Source organism: Diabrotica virgifera, chromosome 2 (genome assembly GCF_917563875.1).
Source record: "Diabrotica virgifera virgifera chromosome 2, PGI_DIABVI_V3a".
Lineage (NCBI taxonomy): Eukaryota > Metazoa > Arthropoda > Insecta > Coleoptera > Chrysomelidae > Diabrotica > Diabrotica virgifera.
Genome location: NC_065444.1, coordinates 37,179,392 through 37,206,963, shown reverse-complemented (window position 1 = coordinate 37,206,963; position 27,572 = coordinate 37,179,392). Strand labels below are relative to the sequence as shown.

General features: G+C 33.4%; 1 protein-coding gene across 2 annotated transcripts; it reads right to left on the bottom strand.

The window, feature by feature from the left end:
- Window positions 1-174: 174 nt before the first annotated feature.
- LOC114342174 (serine/arginine repetitive matrix protein 2-like) lies at window positions 175-27,572 on the bottom strand. 2 transcript variants are annotated; one of them, XM_028292962.2, is made up of 3 exons: window positions 27,467-27,572; window positions 27,333-27,408; window positions 175-9,289 (listed from the first exon to the last, which is right to left on the bottom strand). In XM_028292962.2, the coding sequence occupies exon 3, from the start codon at window positions 9,218-9,220 to the stop codon at window positions 7,148-7,150; it is 2,073 nt and encodes a 690-aa protein (XP_028148763.2). In that variant the 5' UTR covers window positions 9,221-9,289; window positions 27,333-27,408; window positions 27,467-27,572; the 3' UTR covers window positions 175-7,147. The 2 variants fall into 2 exon arrangements, with proteins under 2 accessions (XP_028148763.2, XP_028148764.2); XM_028292963.2 differs by having other exon boundaries at window positions 27,489-27,568.

The window sequence follows — 27,572 nt, the reverse complement described above, 5'->3', positions numbered from 1 at the left end:
AGAAAATTAACAAAAGGAACACTAATTAACACAATAACACACAATACACCGAGAACTGCTCGTTTGTATCGTTAAAATCAAACTATTAAACTGCGGAGAATAAAAATTCGTGTCCACACTTTGACAGTTATTTGACAATTGTGTTATGTAGATGAAATGTAATAAAATACAAAATTAGTTTATTATTTATTAAAAAAAAATTTAAATCAGTATAGGTACTTAAGAAGAACCAATTAAACTTTTTGAAATTTTACAAACAATACAATAAATAAATATGGGGTCTGACAGACTATGCGCGACCAGTGCAGAATCAACAGTCTTTTTAATTTATTCATGAATTTTAACACTTACTTCACTTAGTTTTTTTTGAATTTATTTACTTATTTTGAATTTATTTACACTAACACTATTTACACTAAAATATAAATAAATAATTTATATATTACATACATATGTATGTACATAGTCGGAAAAATGAAAGAATACCCATGAACGATCATATCAAGCACATATTTTGGATTTGCTGCCTTTTTCTATAAATAAAAAACGAGAGAGATAGATTATTAAGTGTTGTCTACAAAGCAAAAACGTTATCCAAGACATACGCAGTTACATATTTATAATTGACAGAGTGAGACGGCGATACAAAACGTAGTTATATTAATTTAGTAGAAAATTTAAACTCACACTTGACTATTTCTGTACTTCTGTCATTCTTAGAAAAACCTTCAACATCAGGAGATAATGATTGTATAAATCAAGGTCCCTAGGACCAAGGTCTATTTATGAACCTTGGTATAAACTACTATTCGAGTAATCGTGCTGGTCAACTATAATCTGACAAATTCAATTTCTGTCACTTTGACAATGAAACTGGGTTAGGTTCGGTAGAGTTTATAAATTTTAATAATCAGTCGTATTTACTTGAATAAACTCAGTTCTTTTAAAAGCTATTTTGATATTATATTGTATTTTTGGTTTGGTAAGTATTTATTTAATTAAAATAAGTCAACAAAAGGGCCCAGCCGGGTAAGATGGTGAAAAGTGCCCCCAACTCGATTTAAATTCCATATAGGCCACTTTTTAGCACATATAGAGGAACTCACTTTCTGAAATTTTTAGCCCCCTAGGTGGTCACGTGACCCCCCTAGAGCCTAATTAGGCTTTTTATGTTTTTATTTTTTATCTCAGCCGCATCAAGAGCTAGCCAAAAACTTTATTTAAAAAAGTTGTATGTTTCAAAAAGATCTATATGAAAAAAATTTCTTTATTTTTTGGCGGGAAATTCCAATTTTTAGAACAATTTTAAACTTTTAAATAACTCTGAAAAAAAAAACTAAGACACTCGTTTTTACGAAAATCAATTATAACGTGTATTTTTGCACAATCTTTCACCCTGATTTTTTTCAGATTTTTAAAATTGGTGAAACGTACCTTTAAAAATAAAAAACCGCATTTTTTCGGTTTTTTTTCGTTTTTTGATACAATTTTATACATATTTTTTAAAGAAGGTAACACCGTCACTAGAATAGGTAAAAACCTGAAAAATAATTGGGGTTTGCTTTATAAAATTTTTTTGTAAGGCCATCCATTTTCAAGATACAGGGCGTTGAAGAAAACAAAATTTTACACATTTTTTACGATTTTGCTGAAACTACTGGCAACATTGTAATAAAACTTGGCGGGTTTTAAGAGGTAGTTATTGTGCATGTTTTGACATACAATTAAGGATTTGATATTCATCATTGGCGCGCATAGGGGTAATGGTCTGAACTTTTTAAAGAATAAAGATAGTACGCCACTGACATATTTCAAATTAACAATCGTTTTTGAATTCCTCGTTCAATTTGTGACAAAAAATCTATCCTCTTATTTTTTCATACGACGCGCCATTTTTATTCAAAAAATAAAAGATCTTAATCCTTACAAAGCATTCGAACTTCTAGTAGTTTCTACATCTACACACATAAACTCGTACATCCGACCGTGCAAGTTCGGCAAAGCGACCTCTATTTCTACGCTCTGTACTTTTATTCGCACTTTTAATTATATTGGCCAATTATATTAGTCCTGGTTGCTGGATAATTGTCAAGACCATAGTCCAAAAAAATAATAAGAAGAAAAAAATAAGATGCAGGTTATGTTTAGCAAACGTAAACAATTGTATGTAGTAAATAAAATCAGTTATTAAAATGCAAAATTGCAAGCAAAATACAATTAATTAAATTTACCTTTATATAATAATTGCATATCATATCAATATTGTGGAGCAATATATAATTTTTCTAAGTCAATGACAGAAGGTATGAAATATACGTCAATTTGACAATTTCAATTGACAATATGAATTATTTAAGATAGTTGCAATATTTCTCCGCGACTCGCGCACGGTCGTTTCTCGTTTCCCTTTCCAAGTACTTGCACACCGCGAATAAAAATTAATTCGAATACTTTGGAAGCGTTAAGATATTTTATTTTTTGCAACAAAACGGCGCGGAGTATGAAAAAATGGGAAGATAGATTTTTTGTCACAAATGGAACGAGGAATTCAAAAATGATTGTTAATTTGAAATATGTCAGTGGCGTACCATCTTTTGTCCTTTAAAAATTCAGACCATTACCCGTATGCGCGCCAATGATGAATATAAAATTCTTAATTATATGGCAAAAATGCACAATAACTACCTCTTAAAACCTGCCAAATTTTATTGCAATGTTGCCAGTAGTTTCGGCAAAATCGTAAAAAATGTGTAAAATTTTGTTTCCTTCAACGCCCTGTATCTTGAAAATGGATGGCGTTACAAAAAAAATTTATTAAGCAAACCCCAATTATTTTTCATTTTTTTACCTATTCTAGTGACGGTGTTACCTTTTTTGAAAAATATGTATAAAATTATATCAAAAAACGAAAAAAAAAAACCAAAAAAAATGCGGTTTTTTATTTTTAAACAACATTGTGCAACAATACACATTATAATTGATTTTCGTAAAAACGAGTGTCTTAGTTTTTTTTTTCAGAGTTATTTAAAAGGTTAAAATTGTTCTAAAAATTCGAATTTCCCGCCAAAAAATTAAAAAAAAAAAATTTTCATATAGATCTTTTTGAAACTTACAACTTTTTTAAATAAAGTTTTTGGCTAGCTCTTGACGCGGCTGAGATAAAAAATAAAAACATAAAAAGCCTAATTAGGCTCTAGGGGGGTCACATGACCACCTAGGGGGCTAAAAATTTCAGAAAGTGAGTTCCTCTATATGTGATAAAAAGTGACCTATATGGAATTTAAATTGAGTTGGGGGCAATTTTCACCATCTTACCCGGCTAGGCCCTTTGTAAGTAATCATCTGTCAATATGGTTAACTTCCGTCTATGAGTTTGCCAAACGTGTACATATTACTCTGACTTTTCAATCATAGTGTATAAAATTACAGATTAGTATATTTTTACGAATGTACATTTATTTGCAGATAATGTCTGAAAAATGATCTGGATGCCAAAATGATCTGAATTCAGTAAGTTTACTTTCATTTAAGTCACTTATGCCTGATTGCACCAACAGATCTTAGCTAAGCTCTACTTATAGATAGGGCCTCCTTGAGTATCACTTACGTTGCACCATAATTTTAGATTCTTACCCTATTATCAATTATATCTATTATTATATTATGGTATTCTTATTGTAATATATTATAATTATATTATATGAATTCTTATATTCTCGACTTAAGCTTAAGATCTGTTGGTGCAACCGGGCATTAATGCAGCTGACATAAACGACATTTTATAAATTCCTGTTACTATTTACGTCCGGCAATTTTAACATGGAGAAATTCATAATACTATATTATTTGCTTACTCATTATGTATTTTTGTATTATTAATCTATATCAAATAATTAATTACGGTATTAAAAGTAACATTTATTACCAATAAATATATAGGTATTATCAGAAAAAGAATAACATCACAAAAAGTTTGTGACACATTTACTTAAAGCGAAAAATCGTACGGTGGGGTAGTAGTCACATCCGTTTTTTACAGTATTAACTTAGTTTAGACGTTGTTTTGACTAGAAATTTTTGATTTGATTCGTATGCATATCATCGATGACGCATGCATATTCTTTCATTTTTCCTATTGTACATACTTCCCGATTTAAAAACGCGTACAACCAATATCGATTTTCTATCCAGAACAATCAGGATTCAGACCCGGAAAGTGCTGCTGCAGTCAAATTCCTAATCTCACCCAATATATTGAAGATGGTTTTGAACGGAAAGAAATAACAGGAGTGGCGTTCATAGACCTAACTGCCGCCTATGACACGGTTAACCATCAACGGCTACTCGCAAAACTCTACGAAACTACAAAGAATTTCCGACTAACAATGTTAGTGAAATGTCTCCTCCAGAATAGACGCTTCTACGTAACGCTCCAGTCGGTGGAGGGACCAAAAAAATTGGCTCCCACACTGAAGTGTCCTCGAGCCGATTCTATACAACATATACAACGACCAACCCATACACCAACAAACAAGGCAATTTATTTACGCTGAGATGATACAGCTGTGGCAGCTCAAGGAAGAAGCTTCGATGAAGTCGAAGTGAAACTGACAGATGCCCTGGGAGACTTAGCTCTATACTACGATGAAAACCATCTGAAACCCAATCCCACAAAAACCCAGGTATGTGCTTTCCGCCTTAGAAACAAGCATGTTCGAAGGTCGCTGGAGGTGGAATGGCGTGGTCAGATGCTGGAACACAACGAGACGCCAAAATACCTCGGCGTACGTCTGGATAGAACTCTGTCTTACCAATACCACTGTCAAGATGAAAGTAAGTGCCAGAAATAATATCATCCGCAAGCTAAAAAACACAAAATGGGAAGCACAACCACACATTCTCTGCACTTCTGCCTTAGCAGAATGTTTTTCGGCCGCGGAGTTTGGAGCTCCAGTATGGGCAAACTCTGCTCACACAAAGAACGTCGACGTGGCTCTAAATGAAACGGTTCGTATAATATCGGGTTGCCTGAAACCGACACCTATCGAAGAGGTATACCTCATAGCTGGGATTGCCCCACCACCTATCAGGAAGAAGGTCACGTCAGAGTTAGAACGAAAAAAGCAGGAGACGGACCGAAGACACCCCTTATATGACCAAAAAACTCAGCCAAGTAGACGTAAGATATCGGAAAGGTTTTCTGAAACCATCAAGATCCATCCCCGAAGCGCCAGAGACGCGCCGAATACACCTATGGCAAGCGTCAGCTACCACAACACATTTTCCTCCATCAGAGGAAATGGCTGCTGGACACAATTTACCGTATCCGACTTGGAAAGCGCTAAACAGACTAAGAACCGGCGTTTCACGTTGTGCTAGTAACCTGAAAAAATGGGGATACCAGGAGGACGATACCTGCGACTGTGGCGCGGTTCAGACCAGCCGACATCTACTATCATGCACAGAGATGAGAGAGACCTGCAAAGAAGACTTAATTTTATCAAATGACAGGGCTATCTACGTGGCCAACCATTGGAAATATATAATTTAAAGCTGTTGGTGTTCCGGACACGGAAAGTAAGTAAGTATTCAGACTGAATGAGCGTTTCAAATTATTTTATTTATACAGGGTGTCCTGAAACTCTCCTGACAATCGAAGACAATTTAACTACAACAAAGACTAATTTTAAGACGATTTAACCCAATTCACCTAGTCCAAAAATGCTTCCTAAGGGAGACAGAGCTCTTTGAAGATGGCGTCTTGCAATTAGTTTTTTTTTTAAATACCTCCAGAACACTTCTATTTAGAAAAACGAAAACTGGTACACCTACTTATCTTCCAGAGATAAATCGATGCCACCAATTGCGAATTTCTAGTACGGGTCATAGGCGTCCGTTTTGGGTAGGGCAACAGTTATTTTGTCGCATAACTTTTTTGTCTTTAACTTTTAAGCATTTTTGACACTGGATTATTAAATTGTGTGGTATTCTAGTACTAAAAGGTACTCTTGCTTTAAGTCGGTAGGATACACCGTTTTCTAGAAAAATCGATTTGAAAATTTGTCGTTTTTTGAATTTGAAAAAAAAAATGAGACATGCTTAAAAGTTAAAGGCAAAAAAGTTATGCGATAAAATAACCGTTGTCCTATCCAAAACGGACGTCTATGACCGGTATTAGAAATTCGCAATTGATGGAATGGATTTTCATGGATGAAATCACTGCAAGATAAATAGACGTACCGGGTTTCGTTCTCTAAATGGAAGCGTTCTGGAGGTATTAAAAAAAAACTAATTACAAGACTCCATCTTCAACGAGCTCTTGCTCCCTAAGGCAAGCCGCACACAAAAGAAACATGAAACGAAAAACATGAAACGTGAAACATGTTTCATGAAAATAAAACACTGCTAAACAAATCTCAAAGTCCGCCTACCAATGAAACGAGAGTGATTCATGCTCATGACACATTTTTATTTTCGGAGAGTTTCATAAATGGCCGGACGTATATTTGTTTAACAGTGTTTTATTTCCATGAAACGTAATTTACGTTTCATGTTTCTTTGATGCGCCTTGGGAAGAATTTTCGGGCTAAGAGAATTGGATTAAATTGTCTTAAAATTATCTGAGGAATCTTCGGTCTTCCTTTATCAGGAGACTTTCTGGACACCCTGTATATATGTTTTCATTGTTCTCGATCTTCCATCGAAGCCGGCTCGTATTTCTCGAAATTTCCATTTTAGTACATTCATAGCATGATACAAAGAGAAAATAAAATTGTCTTTTCTCTTTGTTCCAAGCATTCATAGCGGTACCCTCAGGGTAGAACGAAGACATGTTTTACGGGAAGGACATTCGTCTATTCAAGAAGTTAGATAGTACCATTAAGTATGGGTAGTCAGGGTGGACCTAGGTCAGATTTGGATGTTGGGTATCGTAACAAAACCGCAGACTTTGTGGTTCTCTGACAGACTTGGGAGATTTTGTTTATAACTTCCTGGTGTTTCGGCGTTAGGATTTTTTCTAGAAATTCCTGCCCTTCTGCTTTAGGAACCGTGGTTTTGGCTTTAAAGTTCCTTGGGATTTGAGCATGAGGAACCCTTTGGTCCTGAGTTTGTTGAACTCACGTAGTCGATATATTTTTAGTAGCGTTTACTGCCCAGGAGCCATCATGGTGCTAATTGCTATGGGTGATAATTCATTTATGTGTGCGATTCTGAAGTTAGTACCATTATATCCCTTTAGCTTCGGAATCACAATTTCAAGCATCACTTTCGAGTACTCATCTTTAGTCGTGATGATAAGTGCTCCTTCCACGAAAGTACCATTTTCAATTTGTGGGTTCTCAATTCCTTTCGGTATAGTAGACGCGATGTGTGACGATATGAAAGTATAAAATATTCTTGTTTCAAATTCAGTGAATCGTTTGTCTGGAAATCGTTCGGGAACAACTATCGTCTTATTCTCCATTGCACTCTTCCATCCTCCGTCTTCCATCAACTTTCTATGGAAGGGCGGTTCATCCTCGTCTACACATAAGTCAATAATATCCTCCCTCTTATAATTCAAATACCCGTTATCCATAAGAGCGTCGCAGTTACCACTAAAACCTCTACCATATCTTAATTCAGTCTCACGCTTACTAGAAGCTGCAACATCCTCACCAGGATAACATAATCTATCCTCATAACGCTCAATTCTATCTGACTCAGAATGATTATCTCGTGGTGTTCTAAAATCTATTCTTTCATCTATGATCGTCTTCCTTTCCCTCGACCTATTTCTGACATCTCGGCCATTATCCGAGCTTCTATTTCGATCAAGAGAACTTCTTTCATGGTTAAGAGGACTTAGTTTACGAGATTCAGGACGAAATTGATCCCTTTCGCGGCTTCTTCCACGTTTTTCTTGTCTCGAGCTACTTCTTTCACTAGTAGAAGGGCTTCTTCTACGAGTTTCACCATGAAAGACATTTCTCCCGATGGCTAATGGATTTCGTCCACGGTCTGCTCGGTGCAGTTGACTTCTTTCACGCGTTTCTTGGCTCGAACAACTTCTTCCACTAGTAGAAGGGCTTCTTCTACGCGTTTTACTATTTCTTGCACTGCCGACTGGACTTCTACCACGGGTGGCTTGGTGCCGTTGCCTTCTTTCACTCGTGGAAGGGCTTCTTCCACGCGTTTCTTGACTCGAGTGACTTCTTTCACTAGTAAAAGGGCTTCTTCTCCGCCTATCACTATTTCTTGCACTGCCGACTGGACTTCTACCACGGGTGGCCTGGTGCAGTTGACTTCTTTCGCTCGTGGAAGGGCTTCTTCCTCGGGTTTCACGACTGACTTGACTTCTTTCGCCGCCGGAAGTAGGTATCTGTCCATACAAATTCGAAGCCCGATCATATCCCAAAGGGCTTTTTCCACTATGTATATACGATTCCTGTCTTAAAACGGACGGGTCTATCGTTTCATGTTGCTTTGTCATAGAAAGGTAACTTCCGTTGCGATCTTCCTCTTCATATCTCGCTTTTTTGTTTCTGCTTTCTTCTTCATAGTTCCATGACGTTTTTCCATATACTTCAAGACACTCTCTACCTCGTTTTTTTGCATGGTTGGTGTATTTAAATGGATCCTTAAAACGCTCAACTCTATCTGGCTCATAAGGATTATCTAGTGGCGGTCTAAAATCTATTCTCTCATCTATACGCGCCCTTCTTTCCAGCGACGTATTTCTGGCATCTCGGCGACTATGCGAGCTTCCATTTCGTTCTAGAGAACTTCTTTCACGGTCAGAAGGACTTCTTTGACGGTTACGCGGACCGACATCTCGGGTTTCGCGACGATATTGATTTCTTTCATTTCGAGTTTCAGCTGCATTCGATCTATCTCCACGAGAAGATGAATTTTTATTATCTACGGTAAACTTAGATGATCCTCTTTTTTCATCCAAATTACATGGCAAGACCCCATGTACTCCGCAAGATTCTTTATCAGAATAGGCAGCATCTTTAACAGGATCTCTTATACAATCGTTGGGTTGAGGTATGCTCAAAAACGATTTCAGTGTTTTCATTTTAGCTTCTGGTAATAAAAAGCTATTCGCGTCTAACATTGCCTCAATGATTTCCCTTCGCGATTTTCCGCCATACGGTTGGTTGTCTTGTTGATCGGGATCCATAAAATCTCCTGACCATGAATCTTGTCGTTGTCCAAATGTATTAATTGCATCCATTTTGACAGTATTTAATTTTTAACCTCAGTGCTCTTCACCAGCTTTTCAGTGTTCAATGCTTGAAAAATTCTGAAAAAAAAAACGTTTTATTAAACAAAATTCCCTAGGGATCTTACACGATAAAATTAAACTTTTTTGTAAAAAAATGATTTTACTCAATAATATTACGTAAGGCCATGGGTACATAATTCGCAAAAATTTTACGGCTATCCGTACTTTTTCTGTCTTAACACGGCAAATTACGTGTAGTAAAATTCTCACTGGTATGGAAACTGCAGATGTAAACATTAGGTTGGCAGTGACATTATCATTAGAAAGGTAGAGATGGCTATTTCGGTTTCGTTCAGTTTTTGAATGTTATTGGATAACCTTTACTTGTACAAATGATAGGATTATTTTTTCACTAATTATGTATTCAATGGTTACCATTATTTATATACTATACAAATAGTCGAAAAATAAAAAAAGTTGTAAAGTTATTTTAATAATATACTGTTACCATGGAAAGCTTAGATAAGGTTTGAGCATGTGAAAGACTGCGTTGTATAAATGTAGTATTAGGTATTGGGACCGTGCAAGTTCGGCAAAGCGACCTCTATTTCTACGCTCTGTACTTTTATTCGCACTTTTAATTATATTGGCCAATTATATTAGTCCTGGTTGCTGGATAATTGTCAAGGCCATAGTCCAAAAAAATAATAAGAAGAAAAAATAAGATTCAGGTTATGTTATGCAAACGTAAACAATTGTATGTAGTAAATAAAATTAGTAATTAAAATGCAGTACTGCAAGCAAAATACAATTAATTAAATTTACCTTTATATAATAATTGCATATCATATCAATATTGTGGAGCAATATATAATTTTTCTGCTTCAATGACAGAAGGTATGAAATATACGTCAATTTGACAATTTCAATTGACAATATGAATTATTTAAGCTGTTGCAATATTTCTCCGCGACTCGCGCACGGTCGTTTCTCGTTTCCCTTCCAAGTACTTGCACACCGCGAATACTCAATTAATTTATAAAGACTTTATTTATTTCTTTATTTGCGTAAATTAAAATATGGGACGTTGTTACAAGAAATGTGTTACTGAAAAGCGAAGAAATAGACGGTTAGCTCAATTGAAGTAAGTACTTTTTTACATAAATCAAATTAATTACTTTTGTATTTTCCAAATTAATTTTAAATTTATAGTGAAAATATGATGTATAAAATCTATCTAAATTATTAAATTTTATTTGATAAAAGAATGACCCCAAAAATTAAGAATCTTCTTAGTTTGTAAATTTTTCTATGACACACATTCATAAATGCTGCCATATTGTAACAAAAAAAATACCTACGCCGAAGACGTCCATCCACCAACTTCACTTAAACTGAAGCAAAATACTACTAAACAAGCACATACTTCAAAAGCCTAGTACATTCTTCTATGTATCTGGTAAATAGTGGCAAATACTACGGAGAAAAGCAAATGCTTTGTAAGTGTAGTGAAATCTTCAAAAATGTAGTACGTACTTGAAGCATTAGCATTTACTACGTTTTATGCCACCATGGGCACTTTATTTTATAGCTAAACTCGTACCTATTTATGGTTATCGGAACAAACTCTTATAAAATAATACTTTTATTTGAACTTTAATGACTTGAAATACTTAGATTTTCCATAAATAATATATAAACAATAAATAACTTTTTATTAATTGTACGGCTTAAATCAATTATTATTTTTCAAATACACTATCAATACTATTCAATAAACAACTCTTTGATTGATTTTATTATCATCGTAAAAGCGTTAAAAAGCAGTAGCAGAATCAACTGCTATATCAAAATCTTGTCATAAGATTATATTCGATTGAGTGCGTTGTATGACAAAGATAGCGAATGTTCGATTTGGAAAATATCACCACAGACATGGTGTCCATTTTTTTTTTGAATCCTGAAAAAACTAATTATTATTTTTAAAAAATTTAAACACAAAATGAAAGACTAAATTATTATCGAGGGCCGAAAGTCCCTTAGAATATATAAGAAGTTTCTTTCGAATGAGATATTTGAAATTAAAAATCACACTACATTTTATCTTAGTTTTTCACCCCTGTAACTTATTAAAATAAACATTATAGAAGTTCTCAGGGACTTTCGGCCCTCGCTAATAACGTAAGCTTTCATTCTTCGTTTAAATTTTTCAAAAATACTGATTAGTTTTCTCAGGATTAAAAAAAAATGAATCACCATTTGAATAGCATTGCAGCCGAAAATACGTACCCATCCTCTTAATTATGGGTATAAATTACGAATGTAGGGAAGTATAGAATGCCCATGTTCTTCTTCTTAGATCAGACGAAACACGTTAGTCTCTAGCACCTGGTCAGACCTTTGCACCAAATCCTGTTTTTTTTTTATCAAACTCCAATAAGTCATGTGACTAGGTGAAAGTGACAGGGTTAACGGAATACTTAAAAGATATAACATAAGTTTAAGTCAGTTAAATGGGAAGTATACAGGTACAGCGGAGGAAACTCTAGAGTAGAGCATCTTGTAAGCGTAAAGTTCCCAGGATCGACGCAATTGACTGTTTGGTGGTAATAATAGGGAACTTACACATTTTTGTTTTATGTATTACATAATAATCTTTAGTTTAGTTTAAAAATAAGATTTCCAAAATTTCACGCCTCAAAAACTCATAATAACTTAAAGTACAAATTTGCTTGCTTGGTTATTGGCCTTGCTTTATGCAATTTGGTATATTAGTTCTACATCATCTGGACCATCTCAGAGTGGTTGGGGGTAGTTACCCCCTACGATAGGGGTTGATGAAGTAACACTACTCACAGTATATTCATTTATTATCAACTCGGAGTACGACTGTAAAGAGTTGGTGTGCTAATGTACGTTCACCCTCTGGTGTATCTCAATTATCAATGATGATTGATCACGCAATGAAATTAGAATGCCTCCCGATGTTTTCTGTGTATATAAATAAAAGAGAAAGTGTTGATATTATTTATGCTGAGTCGGCTTTGGCCATGAATTAGGAATATGTAATATTGAATCGCTGACACCGCAGGATTGACAACTGGTACACTTGTGTGGAGTAATCTGGGTCACGTAATATGTATAATAAACAAACATTTGTTTGTTTACCAAGGACATTTAAATTTTAAAAGAGTGTGTCTTGCTCTTAATTGGATGCTTAATAATGGATGCTGTGAATCCCAATACCAGCTCGATCAGGTTGGCGGTAAAGTACAAATTTAAAATCTTCTGTGTTATTAACCATTTCAAACGATCGAAAAAGCGCGTGAACCCTTGTGACGTCATATCGTAATATTTTGTAATGACATTTCTCCTGTCTTCATGTTCTCCAAAACTTTTAAATTCGAAAAAAATGTTATAAATCACAACAGAATATAATTGTATCAAAGATAAAAAAAAGTTATTTTTGTGTTCCGTTTGGCCCCTAAAGACGATTCTAAATTCAAATTATAGCAGCTAGCCCAAAACGCGTCGTGACGTCATATGGTTATATGTTTACATTCTGCACCAACAAAGGAAACAAAACTGTATATAATTTTAAATTAGACATTATAAACGTCAGTAGAACATACAGTTACGTCACGTCACAAGTGTTTTTGATCGTTTGATCTATTTTAAATACATAGAAAACTTGTACTTTTACAAAATGGCACTAAACAACACTTATAGTGTTTTGTTTTATTTTCCATATTAAACCTTCTTTCCTTTCCTTCAAAAACTGTATCAAACTCCAATCTCAACAAACTGGTATATATTATTACAATGACATACGATACAAATGTCATTAGAATATAAATATTTTTCCCTTATTCCGCGACGATGAGCTGGCCAAATACCCAAGTAGGTGGAGACCAATGAACTAAAGAAGAAGAAGAAGAATATACCTAAATATAACTACAAACATAAATAAAGTATAACTATGTGACGTCACGGGTCGTTTGAACTATTTTAAATCAAAGAAGATTTTAAATTTGTACTTCTAAGTTATTATGAGTTGTAACAATGTACCCACTGGTGATCTAAATCATATATTTCTAGAATGTTCTCTGAACTCTCAATCTTCTTCAATTCTGTATCAATAACTAATTCATCACGAGTGTCCATTGCCACTAAATATTACAGCTCTCCTTTTTTCCTCAGATAAAGCGGTACTAGATTCGATCATTAATTTTATCAGAAATTCAAAAATAGCGGTATAGTTTAGAAATTAATAGACAATATGAAATCATTTAATGTAATTAAGAATTTACATGTTTTGTGGCAAATAGATTTTGTCTGATGCCAGGATCTCTCACACTTCTTCTTCTTAAGGTGCCGAGACCGCTTGTCGATCGTTGGCTCTCATGTTGCGCAGCATATTAACAATCATTGTCTTATTTACAGCCGCACGAAATAGTTCAGTGCTAGTTTTCCCAAACCATTGGCGTAGGTTTTTAAGCCAAGAAGTTGTACGGCGGCCCACACTTCTTTTTCCCATTATTTTACCTTGCATGAGAAGGTGAAGTATGTCATATTTTTCTGGGTGACGCATTATATGACCAAAGTATTCCAATTTGCGCCTTTTAACCGTGTTCACTACTTCGCAACTTTTATTCAAACGTTGCAAAACCCTTTCGTTTGTGACTCTTTCTACCCAACTGATCTTCAGAATACGGCGGTAGACCCACATTTCAAATGCTTCTAGGTTTTTTAAAAGCGATTCTGTCAGTGTCCATGCTTCAACCCCGTAAAGTAGTACTGGGAATATATAACATCGGACCATTCTTATGCGAAGTTCCAAATTTAGATCATGACTGCACAGGATTTTCTTAAATTTCATAAAACTTGTTCTTGCTTTGGCAATTCTACTTTTTATTTCTGTACTAGGGTTCCAGCTTTCATTAATATGAGTACCCAGATATACAAGATTACTTATCTCTCACACACACACAAGTTATTATGAATTTTTAAAGCGTGAGATTTTGGAAATCTTATTTTTAAACAAAACTAAACATTATTATGTAATAAAAAAATGTGCAAGTTCCCTATTGTGTGTTTTTACTATGGAAAATTAAAAGTAAATGATACAAAGTTCGCTTAGTACCATTGTGTTAAAATACAACCATTAAAACCTCCAATAAAATATTTATTAGATTACCAGTCGATAAGAAACGGCGTTTAATAATAAAGTGGTTACATGCATGATGAAAGGACATTAAAGACATATTTTAGTTCATTATCAAGGTCTTCATGTAAACTTACGTGCATAGAAATCGGCCCACTTAAAAATTTGGTCATTTTTGATGTCTCATATTTCCTAAACCTGTTGGTCGATTTTAGTGATTTTTTGAACATTTTGTAGCCTGATTATTTAACAATACATACCACTGTAATAATATTGTTGCTTAACAGGTAAATTTTCATTGTATACCGGGTGTACCAATCAAACTGTGTTTTTTTCTCAAAGTTCGCATCACCCTGTGGAATATTCTAGCATTTATAAAATACTGAAATTAACACCCAACTATAGCTTCAGGTTTTCTTAACATTCTGTTTTTGGATTCATTCGTTTATGTTGGATAATAAAAAAGTTTGGTACTTTAACAACTACATAAATACACGGTGTTTCTAAATAAGTGCGACAAACTTTAAGGGATAATTCTGCATGAAAAAATAATGACAGTTGGCTTTATAAACGTATGTCCGTAAATGTTTCGTTTCCGAGATACGGGATGTTGAATTTTTTCTTACAAACTGACGATTTATTGATTGCTTTAAAACCAGTTAGGATATACAAATGAAATTTTGTAGGTTTTAAGACTAAGAGATAGTTATTGCGGATTTTTTGACATAAAATTAAGAATTTTACATTCAGCATTAGCGTACATACGGGTAATATGATCGGTCATATTACACGTACGCGCGCTAATGGTGAATATTAAATTCTTAATTGTATGTCAAAAAATGTGCAATACCTACGTCTTAAAACCCACCAAATTTTATTGGCATATCTCACCCGGTTTTAAAGCAATAAAATAAATCGTCAGTTTATAAGAAAAAATTCAACATCACGTACCTCGGAAACGAAACATTTGCGAACATACGTGTATAAAGCCAACTGTCATTATTTTGTCATGCAGAATTATCCCTTAAAGTTTGTCGCACTTATTTAAAAACACCGTGTATTTATGAAGAACATGTCTAGTTGTTAAAGTACCTAACTTTTTTATTAACCAACATAAACCAATGAATCAAAAAACAGAATGTTAAGGCTATAGTTGGGATTTAATTTCAGTATTTTATAAATGCTAGAATATTCCACAGGGTGATGCGAACTTTGAGAAAAAAACACAGTTTGATTGGTACACCGGGTATACAATGAAAATTTACCTGTTTAGCAACAATATTATTACAGTGGTATTGCTAATGTATCAGGCTATAACATGTTCAAAAACTCACTTAAATCGGCCAACAGGTTTAGGAAATATGAGACATCAAAAATGATCAAATATTTAAGTGGGCCGATTTCTATGCACGTAAGTTTATGTAAAAATACAAATAAACGAATATCATAACATTTTTAACTTTATGACGTCACGACTAATAAGGGCGCGTTTTGGACTGCCTGCTATAATGTGAATTTTCCCTTGATTTTAATCGTTTTAAGGGGCCAAACGAAAGACAAAAACAACTTTTTTTCTTTGATATACACTGCGCGTCAGAGAAAACGGGCACCCCAAAATATAGGTCATTTTTGATGTCTCGTATCTCCTAAACCTGTTGTCCGATTTAAGTAATTTTTTTAATATGTTATAGTCCTCTTTAGAAATGTCGCTGTAATAATATTGTTGCTAAACAGGTAAATTTTCATTGTATACCGGGTGTACGAATCAAACTGTGTTTTTTCTCAAAGTTCGCAACACCCTGTGGAATATTCTAGCATTTATAAAATACTGAAATTAAAACCCAACTATAGCATCAGGTTTTCTTAACATTCTTTTTTTGATTCATTAGCTTAGGTTGGATAATACAAAAGTTAGGTACTTTAACAACTAGCCATGTTCTTCATCAGTACAGGGTGTTTCTAAATAAGTGCGACAAACTTTAAGGGGTAATTCTGCATGAAAAAATAATCACCGTGTGCTCTATAAACATATGTCCGTAAATACTTGATTTCCGAGATACGGGATGTTAAAATTTTTTTTTACCAACTGACGATTTATTTATTGTCCTAAAACCGGGGGAGATGTGCAAATGAAATTTGGTATGCAATTGAGAGGCAACAGTAGCGATCAACAGATAGCAACAAACGCGGTCCAAGATTACGGCTGTAATTTTAAATATTTTGTCGAGATATTTGCTACACATATTCGTAATATAATAAAGAATGGCGGTACAGAGCTCAATTTGAGAAATATGCTAGTATGTGGAAATTACTCTAGAACTAAATAAAATATTGCAAAAAGGAGCCTGTACCACCATTAAGAAGAAAAAAATAAATTTCTTCAAATAAACTTTTTTATCCCATGCCTAGATTTTGTGTCATATTGGACCTAGTAAAATTTTTTATCTCTAACAAGAAATGGAACATATTATAACTAAATAACTGATTAGTCAACATAGAGAAAGTGTCACTGTCATTTTGACAAACCTGTGTCAGATTTCTGTTCTGTTATCTGCATAGGGATTACGAACACTCGATACGAATCGTATCCGCCATGTTTTACTATACGCTGTGAGCTCGTAGGTAGAGGGGATAATTAAGAATTCGCGAGCGCCATTGTGACAAGTTTGTAAACTTTACTGGAAATTTGCTTTTTGACGTTCTGCATTAAGAGTTGCATATTATAGCTTTTAAATGTCTCACGAAAGTTGTTGTATTAAAGAGTGTCGAAATACTGGTTACAATAGTAACTGTGTATTCTACAACTTTCCTGTCGCTAAGCATAAGGTGATTCAACGACAAAAATGGATTGATGCAATTAGAAAAAAGTAAGTAAACACAATTTTAATTTTAAAACGGTAGAAAAATTTGAGCTAAAGGATCAGTTAGCACACTCTCGAATTTTGACGGTTTCAATTTTACAATCCAATCCTGAAACAAAATCTGAATGCGTGAAGATAACGACCAATCACGGCAAACGTAGGATGCCGTTAACTGTCATTCATAAGTTAATATTTAAGAAGTATATACTATAATTATATTAAATTATTATATTTTTGCAGAATAAATTTTTTCTAATATTAGTTGTCAACATAAACGTCAAAACGATATGCAAATGCATCTTAAAAATAATCATAATGAATAATAAATTCTGTACTTACTGCTATTAATTATCGATTACAATCCAATTACTTCTTTACGTTGTAAATATTACACGATAAGAATTAAATAATAAGTTTGAAACAACTATTATTTGCTTTTCTACTGTCTTCTTTAAAATTCCGGCCGAAATAGGAACACTAGTCAACCGTTAGATGGCGATAGCAGCCATACCAGCGAAACTCACAGAGTATAGGCAACACTTTTTTCTTTCCAGAAAATTTCCGGTAAAAGTTATACTAGTAATCCTTTAGGTAGGTGGCGATACCAGCGAAGCTCGGAGCGGATAGCGCCGTAGAGTGTTCGTAATCCCCATGCAGATAACAGAACAGAAATCTGACGCAGGATTGTCAAAATGACAGACACTTTCTCTATGTTGACTAATCAGTTATTTACTTATAATATGTTCGATTTCTTGTTAGAGATAAAAAATTTTACTAGGTCCGATATGACACAAAATCTAGACATGGGATTAGTGTTGGAAAATTCTCGAGAATGAAAAATCTGAGAATATTCTCGATATGGAGAATTTTCTGAGAATGAACCCCATGGCGCACTTAAGAATATTGTTGAAGATGAAAAATAGGATTTTAAAAATCATGATCTTATATACAAAATTATGAGACGAAACAACAGTGTTCTTTGTATATAAAAAAATACAAAAACAACAGAAAACACAAAATTTCTTTAATAAAAAATGAGACCTCAGATTCAGAATATATTTCTATCATTAGCTCATCCTAGTCATCTACAATCTGCATTTCAATGTACTGATGAGTTGTGGGATTTTGTTTTTCACGAATGGCCAGCTCAGTCATGGACTGGTCTACGTCTAACAATTTTCAATTGTGAACAATAAAAGTTACCTTATGAGCCCGTTCAGCAGTGAGCCGGCTTCTTTTAGAGAAGTGGATAAAAAAAACCATCAGTACTGAAACTACTTTCAGTCGCTGCACTGGATGATATATCAACTACTATTTTAGTTAATTTTGTTCCGAAACATGTAATTTTTCACCATATGATTAAGTCTAGGTTTTCAATTGATTTTACAACGTATGATTTTCCAGAAAATCCCTCCTTAGACCGATAAAGTGCTAAATCTGCCATTATCTCAGCCGACTTATCACCATATTTTAAAGTTGCTAAATTATCTACAAATTCAGTTTCCTCAACTTGTTCTTCTCTGCTTAAATGAACACCATTCTAAATATTTGCACGTTATTATTGCACCAAAACAATATATATTGACACTGTAAACAACTTTGCTAGTGGTTCATGGGATTGGCAAAAACAATATACCTACATCTTTTTTAAATTATAGTAATTTGACCCGTATCTAGTTTTTATTTTTGTTTCGGTTTTTGAAAATATAGAAAATTTTTGCCGAGAATATTCTCGAGAGAATTTTCTGGCCGAGAATATTCTCTTCTAACATCACTACATGGGATAAAAGAGTTTATTTGAAGAAAGTTTATTTTTTTTTCTTCTTCTTAATGGCGGTACAGGCTCCTTTTTGCAATATTTTATTTAGTTATAGAGTAATTTCCACATACTAACACATTTCTCAAATTGGGCTCTGTACCGCCATTCTTTATTATATTACGAATATGTGTGCCAAATATCTCGACAAAATATTCAAAATTACAGCCGCAATCTTGGACCGCGTTTGTTGCTACCTATTGATCGCTACTGTTGCCTCTTAAAAATTGTATATTCACCATTGGCGCGAATACGGGTAGTATGACCGATCATATTACCCGTATGCACGCCGTTGGTGAATATAAAATTTAGTAATGGTATGTCAAAAAATGTACAATAACTGCGTCTTAAAACCCTCCAAATTTCATTTGCATATCTCAACCGATTTTAAAGCAATAAATAAATCGTCAGTTTGTAAGAAAAAATTTAACATCCCGTATCTCGGAAACAAAGCATTTTTGGACATACGATTATAAAGCAAACTGTCATTATTTTTTAAGACAAAATTATCCCTTACAGTTTGTCGCACTTATTTAGAAACACCCTGTACTGATGAAGAACATGGCTAGTTGTTAAAGTACGTAACTTCTGTATTATCCAACATAAGCTAATGAATCAAAAAACAGAACGTTAACAAAACCTGAGGCTATAGTTGGGTTTTAATTTTAGTATTTTACAAATGTTAGAATATTCCACAGGGTGTTGCGAACTTTGAGAAAAAACACAGTTTGGTTATTTGGTATATAATGAAAATTTACCTGTTTAGCAACAATATTCTTACAGCGATATTGTTAAAGAGTACAGAGTTGTTACATATTAAAAAAATTACTTAAATCGGACAACAGATTTAGGAGATACGAGACATCAAAAATGACCCATTTTTTGGGGTGTCCGTTTTCTCTGACGTGCAGTGTATATTTTAAATTATGCTACATTATGATTTATAGCAATCTGTTCGAATTTAAAATTTAATGTAAGTTCCCTATTATCAAGCAAACTTTAACCCAACCAAAAGGAACTGAAAGACCTCCGTAGTTATTTTTGGCTCTCACAAGGTCAGATGGGATATTAAAACTTTTGAACCATACAAAACTTTGGACCAAATGGCATATTTCCTAGGCTAATTGAAGAGTCATTGAAAATAAAATTATAAGTCCCAAAACAAGGAAACACAGATTACACCTTAGCAAAATCATACAGACCTATGAGTTTAACGGTTTGACTTCATTCATGTTGAACACAATGGAAACAATTTTGAATGAATATATCATGAAAAACAATCTTAATAAAAACCCACTGCACCAGCGGCAATGGGCGTATCAAGCAGATAATATCAGCAACAGCAACTTCTTATGGTGTAAACTTCTTTCGAGTTCAGACACCAGATTGTGCATTGCGGCTGATATAATATATCAGGTGAAGCCACCCTGCACAATCTGGTGTCGGAACTCGAAAGAAGTTTACACCATAAGAAGTTGCTGTTGCTGCAATTTCCAACATAGAAGGTGCATTTGATAATCCATCGAGTGAATACATAGTCCATTAATAAGTAATATACATAAGATAATCTAACATTTAGATTGTAAAACATTTTTTTAAGAAAAGTTACAGTCGGAAAAATGAAAGAATACCCATGAACGACCATATCAAGCACATATTATAGATATGCTGCCTTTTTCTATAAATAACAAACGAGAGAGATAGATTATTAAGTGTTGTCTACTAAGCAAAAACGTTATCTAAGACATACACAGTTACATATTTATAATTGACAGAGTGAGATGGCGATACAATTGTTCAACGTAGTTATATTAATTTAGTAAAAAATTTAAACTCACACTTGACTATTTCTGTACTTCTAATTTCATTCTTAGAAAAATATTCAACATCAGTAGAGATAATGATTGTATAAACTACTATTCGAGTAATCGTGCTGGTCAACTATAATCTGACAGATTCAATTTCTGTCACTTTGACAGTGAAACTGGGTTAGATTCGCTAGAGTTTATAAATTTTAATAATCAGTCGTATTTACTTGCATAAACTCAGTTCTTTTAAAAGCTATTTTGATATTATATTGTATTTTTGGTTTGGTAAGTATTTATTTAATTAAAATAAGTCAATAAAATTTGCAAGTAATCATCTGTCAATATGATTAACTTCTATCTATGAGTTTTCCAAACGTGTACATATTACTCTGACTTTTCAATCATAGTGTATAAAATTACAGATAAGTATATTTTTACGAATGTGTGGAAAATGATCTGGATACCAAAATGATCTGAATTCATTAAGTTTACTTTCATTTAAGTCACTTAACGCAGCTGACATAAAAGATATTTTTAAAATTCCTGTTACTATTTACGTCCGGCAACTTTAACATGGATAAATTCATAATACTATACAGGGTGTCCCGGAAAATAGTGCGTTCCTTTAAGGTATGGAGAGAATACACAATTTGGAACAAAAAAGTCCTATACCATTTTTCTCTAAAGTTAGCCGTTTCCAAAAAAAAGTTAACATTGTTTTCCATATACCTGTATTTTAATGTTTGGAAATTTTAATAAACTGGCAACATCGAACGCACTACGGAATAATAACATAATAAAAACTCGTTTGTGATTGTGATTAAAAGTATTTAAAATAATCCAACCTAATAGTAGGTAATACTTACGTATTTACTATTTGTTTACTAAAATTATTTTCTTTTGAAATGTATTGAAATACCTATTGCATAATTTTAAACGAATTACACATCTTTTAACATAAAAACACGTCTTTTAACTAAACTAGTATTATGTATTTAGTAAGGTTTAAATGGGTTGAATGCTGAGTACTGCTGAGGGCTTTAACTGAATTACATAGTTTTAATAGTTTACAGTGGAACTTAAATACACCAGATAATGTCTCAGTAATTTGTTTACTTGTGAACTGAAATAACTAAGTTGTACTTACTTGAAAATAATTATTATACCGAATAGATGTTTCAAGTAACCTTTCACAAACACCATTCATAGGTAATAACATAATAGGTAATACACTCACTATTCGAAAACATTTTCGCATTGACACTAAACACTAAACAGGATTCTTTAAAACTATCTGTTGTATCTTAGTATCTTCTATCTATTTACATGGGACTGTCTATGCTTAAATTTGCGTACCGCACATAGTTGTCAGATTTAAATTTACATACCAAAATACATTTTAATTTTTTGGTCAAACGGTTGCATTTAGAAAAAAATGTTATAAGAGTTTTTTGTTCTACATAGTGCCTTCTACCTATACCTTCAAGGAACGCACTATTTTCCGGGACACCCTGTATTTGCTTACTCATTATTTTTGTATTATTAATCTATATCAAATAATTAATTACGGTAGTAAAAGTAACATTTATTACCAATAAATATATGGGTATTATCAGAAAAAGAACATCACAAAAAATTTTTGACACATTTACGTAGCGAAAAATCCACGGTGGGGTAGTAGTCACATCCGTTTTTTACAGTATTATTAGACGTTGTTTTGACTAGAAATTTTTGGTTTGATTCGTATGTATATCATCAATGACGCATGGGTATTCTTTCATTTTTCCTACTGTATAAAAAATGTTATACACATACAGTTGAGTCCGCGAGTCTTTACCCGTGCGTCATTAATACCTGGCGAGATAAAACACATACTTTTTATCTAGCATCATTCTCTTCCACGCATGAAACTCATGACAAACCAGCTGCCGTTTGTTATTAAGTAAAAACACATGTTATTTTTATGAACCATCTGGACTGAGTGCATTGAAAAGAGATAGGTACAAAAAAAAGGCGATTCGGTATGTTTTCATATTTTAAGCACAATTTGTTGACGTACCCCCTCTGTGGCTCAGTGGTAAGAGCGCCTAACCTTTGGATCGAAAGTTCCGAATGGTAGTGAGTTCAAATCCCACCAGGGTCAGGAATTTTTTCATTTATTATAAATTTATTAAATGAAAATAGTTTCTGTCCTTGTGGGATCGGTACTCACCGGAGGGACCGCAGACGTTCGGATACAATTAGCGTCTCTTTGCAAAGACAATGACGTCGACTTTGCAAAGACAATGACGTCGACTTTGCAAAGTAACAAGACACTTACTCAACACACACACACTACATATTACACCTGAGTTAGTGACAAGTTATACAATTACGTGGCTAAAGGTTCTAGTTCTAAACCAAGGCCAGAATCAGAAAAAAAAATTGTTGACGTTTCTGCTTTGTTTACTTTTGTGGCTGTCAGTCAGTTGAATTTTTTGCGGTTTTTGTCGAATTTTTGCGTTTTGAAGTTTCTTTGTTACACAAACAGTTGTTTTCACAACTAATTTTATATTGGACTTTGAAATTTTAAGGTAAATAATTATATTTTGGCAATTAATATTTAAAACATACAAAGCTAACGTCATTCACACAGTAAAGAAATGAATGTGTTTAGATTTCCGTCAAAGTGAATAAAATAACAAAAATAAAATGTTATTGAATTTTTTTATAAATTGTTTATTTATTTATTAATCAATAATAATAAAAGAATTTATTAAGCTACTTCAAATGTAGCTGTAATTCTGCAAAAAAATTTTGAAGCAAAACTTACATTTGACATTCTATATATTTGATAACGTCAAATTTTATAATAAAACCCGTAATCGGAACAGTAGCCACTTTCTGTCAGTTGTTGTTGCATGAAATAGATTTCCGACTTATTTCGTATGCTTTAAATGATGACGCACGGGTAAAGACTCGCGGACTCAACTGTATTGTACAAAAGAGAGATATCTCTAGGAATAATCAAAATGTTTAAAAATATAATATACAATCAAACCCGCTTATTGGAATAGCCTTCGTGCCAAGAAAAAGTATTCCTATAATCGGGATATTCTAATAACTGGACATTGGTGGATAGTAGAAACGTTTCATAGCCTCAAATTTCTATTACTTGACACCTTGAGCACTTTATGTGTAAAATATATGAGTTGGTCATTTTAAAAACGACATATATTCAGTGAAGGAATTTTTGAGAAAAACCATTTTAAATTCAATATATCGTCTGTGTCGTTCTAATACCTCGTAAACCACAAAAATTGGAAAATGCATTTTTTGCAGATTTGGAAAATGCATTTTTTGCAGATTTGTATAATGTAAAGCTAAACTCGCATGTTCAAAAAACCTTGTAAGCCATACTTCATTATTTATATTATTAAATGGGTTTCCAATAAAAATCAATAAATCATTGATAAAACACGAAAGCATCTTAAAATATTTTTAACACGTTGACGGACAGTGCGTCAAATGTATAAGCAAGTGTCGTGACACTATATTAATTTCGCCAAGTAGAATAGGGAAATTGCTGAATTTCTTTTAGCACTTTTAGTACATGGAAACAATGAGTTTTTTTGTAAACATGTGCATGTGGACAACGATCATGTATGTTGTGTCACATTTCATATTCATTTATAGATGCATTTTGTACATGCACAACTCGTTATTTTAAAAATGTCGTCCGTAAATGTTGTGTCAGCTTACATCAATGGAAATTAGACGCCTATACATGTTTTGTCCATCAAGGTGTTAAAAGAAACGATATAAAAAGTGTATAGTAAGAGACAAACAGAACAGCAGATTGGAAGTTAACAATAAATGTAATTAACAATTTCCACATATTATTAAATTAATATTTATTGACGGAAAACTCCATTTTACAATTAAAATTAAAAGTCAAAATTAAACATTGAACACAAGTTAACTTACATTACTTACAATTAAACTAACGACATCAAAAAATTAAAATCAAATTAAAATAATTTACGTGAAATAGTCCTTTTAAAAGCATTTAGTGTGACTCCCATAAAGTCTATATTTGGGAACTCATTTACACTAGAAACAATTCTATTTAAAGGCATATTTTCTGCATGACGTGTATTGCACGATCTAGCGGATAGCAAGGGACATCTTCTCAAATTCCTAGCTGGAACATAAAAATCTATTCGACCCAGAATGCTAGGTGCAACAATAATACCATTTAACACCTTAAATACGAAATTAAGGTCAAAGTATCGCCTGCGATCCTCTAGACGGTGCAAATGAAACATCTGCATGACCTGACTGGAATTCAATTGCATTCCTCTAGTACCTAATCTATACCGCAGATATCTATATTTAGATATCTTTATTTTGAATCGATAGATATTTATTTTGAATCGATTCAATTCGATATTTGTGATTCTCATAACTTGGACTCCAAATCACTGAACAATACTCTAGTAATGAACGAACATAACTCAAAAACAATCTCACAATTACAAACAAATTATTAAAATCATATGACATTCTGATGACTAACCCTAATGTCTGATTAGCATGCGCAATAATGGCATCATAATGGTCCACGAAACTTAGCTTACTATCCAGTAACACACCTAAATCCTTAATTACCTGAACCCTAGATAAATCCACATCTCCTATCTTGTATTTAAAATCACTGGTGGTCTTATTACGTGAAAAAATAATATATGAGCATTTCGAAGCATTCAATCTAAGATTATTTTCCTGGCACCAATGTACTAAAGAATCCAAGTCTCTCTGCAAACCCTCACAATCAGATTCTGACCTAATGCATTTAAATATCTTTAAGTCGTCTGCAAATATCAGATATTCAGATTTAAAGTTCCTACCAATATCATTTACCAACAACAGAAAAAGCTTAGGACCCAAATGGGAACCCTGCGGAACCCCTGACACGGCTTCAAATCCATTAGAAACACATCCTGCTGATCTTACTTGCAATGTTCTTCCTTGCAAATATGAAGTAAACCAAGCTAATAAAGAACCAGTGATACCAAAGTTTCTGAGCTTTGTAATTAAGACATTATGATCTAGTAGGTCAAAGGCCTTACTGAAATCTGTGTATATAGAGTGCACCTCGTAACCCTCATCCGTTGCTGTACCTATACTATCGATATACAAAAAGAGGTTAGTGAGAGTAGAACGTCCGCCTACAAATCCATGTTGGTTGTCTGTAATAATGTTCATAAAACAATTATCCAAACTTGGCAAAACCATTTTTTCAAATACTTTAGATAAGGCTGACTGAATACAAACTGGCCGATAATTTTTGACATCACTATGATCTCCTGCCTTGAAAATAGGACACACAAAGGAATGTTTCCATTTGTTCGGGAAAATTCCCGTCTGGAGAGATTTATTAAGAACATATACTTAATGGTTCACACAAGGACACTGCATTTTCTCTTAGGAACAAATTCGATATCAAATCAGGGCCAGCCCCTTTATTGACATTTAATCACAACAACACATTCAGTAAATTGTCAAAAGTGACTTCGAGGTTACTAATTTCCACCTCCAGCTGTTGTGAGAAAATTTCATTACTCTCCAGATTATCCAGAGATTTACCATTAAAAGTGCTGTATACAGTACCAAAATGTTTCACAAACAACTCTGTTATTTTTTGTTTGTCATTCTCACTTTCCTCACCTAGAAACATAGAGCCAGGGAGAGCACCATGTCCGTTGGTTTTATTTTTGATGAACTTCCAAAATTCACCAGCGTTCTCATTTATTCTCACTTCCATCTTTGAAACGTAAGCATTGTAAGACTGTTCAGTGAGTGATGAGCATTCATCTCTCAAATTTTTAAATTCAATATAGCGGTGATACTTATTTGTAGTTTTATATTTTTTATGCGCAATCTTTTTGGCAATGACTTTACTCTTAAGTTCAGATGAGAACCAAACAGGAAAATTCGATCTTTTTACAGATAGGTATCTTTGGTACAAAAAGTTCAATTGCGTTCCAAATAATGGAATAAAAAGCATCTAAAATGTCATTTACATCCTCTAAACAGTACAACTCAATCCAATTGATCTGAAGCAAATAATTATTCAAGGCACCATAATCCGCCTTGTGAGAGTTATAATTATCTACAAGACATGCAGGTATAAATAAAAGGATGTATAAAAACATAAGAAAATACTATTTTTTGAACAGTTTACCCAAAGACGTTAAGAACTGTGAAAAAGTATGATTGCCAACCAAAGATATAAGCACTCAAATCATGACTAAAGAAGCCCTGACGAATCACGATTCGGGGCACTCTTACAATTAATCATCCTGAAACATTTTTTTACCACCAGATTTAGTAACATTCTATGGTTTTACCTATTCTAGTGTACCGATAATTAACCCGTTAATACATAAAAAACTGGTGTTGGTATCAGAAAAAGAATGGATGAGCTTACCTTAGCAGGATTTTTTGCGGTCTATTTATCCTAACATTCTTTCTAAAGCCATGTAGGTACTGTGTTTTAACCTCAACTAAAACAAATAAAATATTTTTACACAGTTTAAAAACAATTATACTTTTAATACTCACAAATTGATGTTCTAATACATACACAGAAAAATATAGTTCTATTTTCGTTTAAATCAATTAAAAATTAAGAATTTTTTATTTAGTGTCAGCTGTAACAAAAATATTT

Bases quoted from the DNA above. Each gene is read 5' to 3' on its own strand.
- LOC114342174 (XM_028292962.2), bottom strand. From the start codon at position 9,220: ATGGATGCAATTAATACATTTGGACAACGACAAGATTCATGGTCAGGA.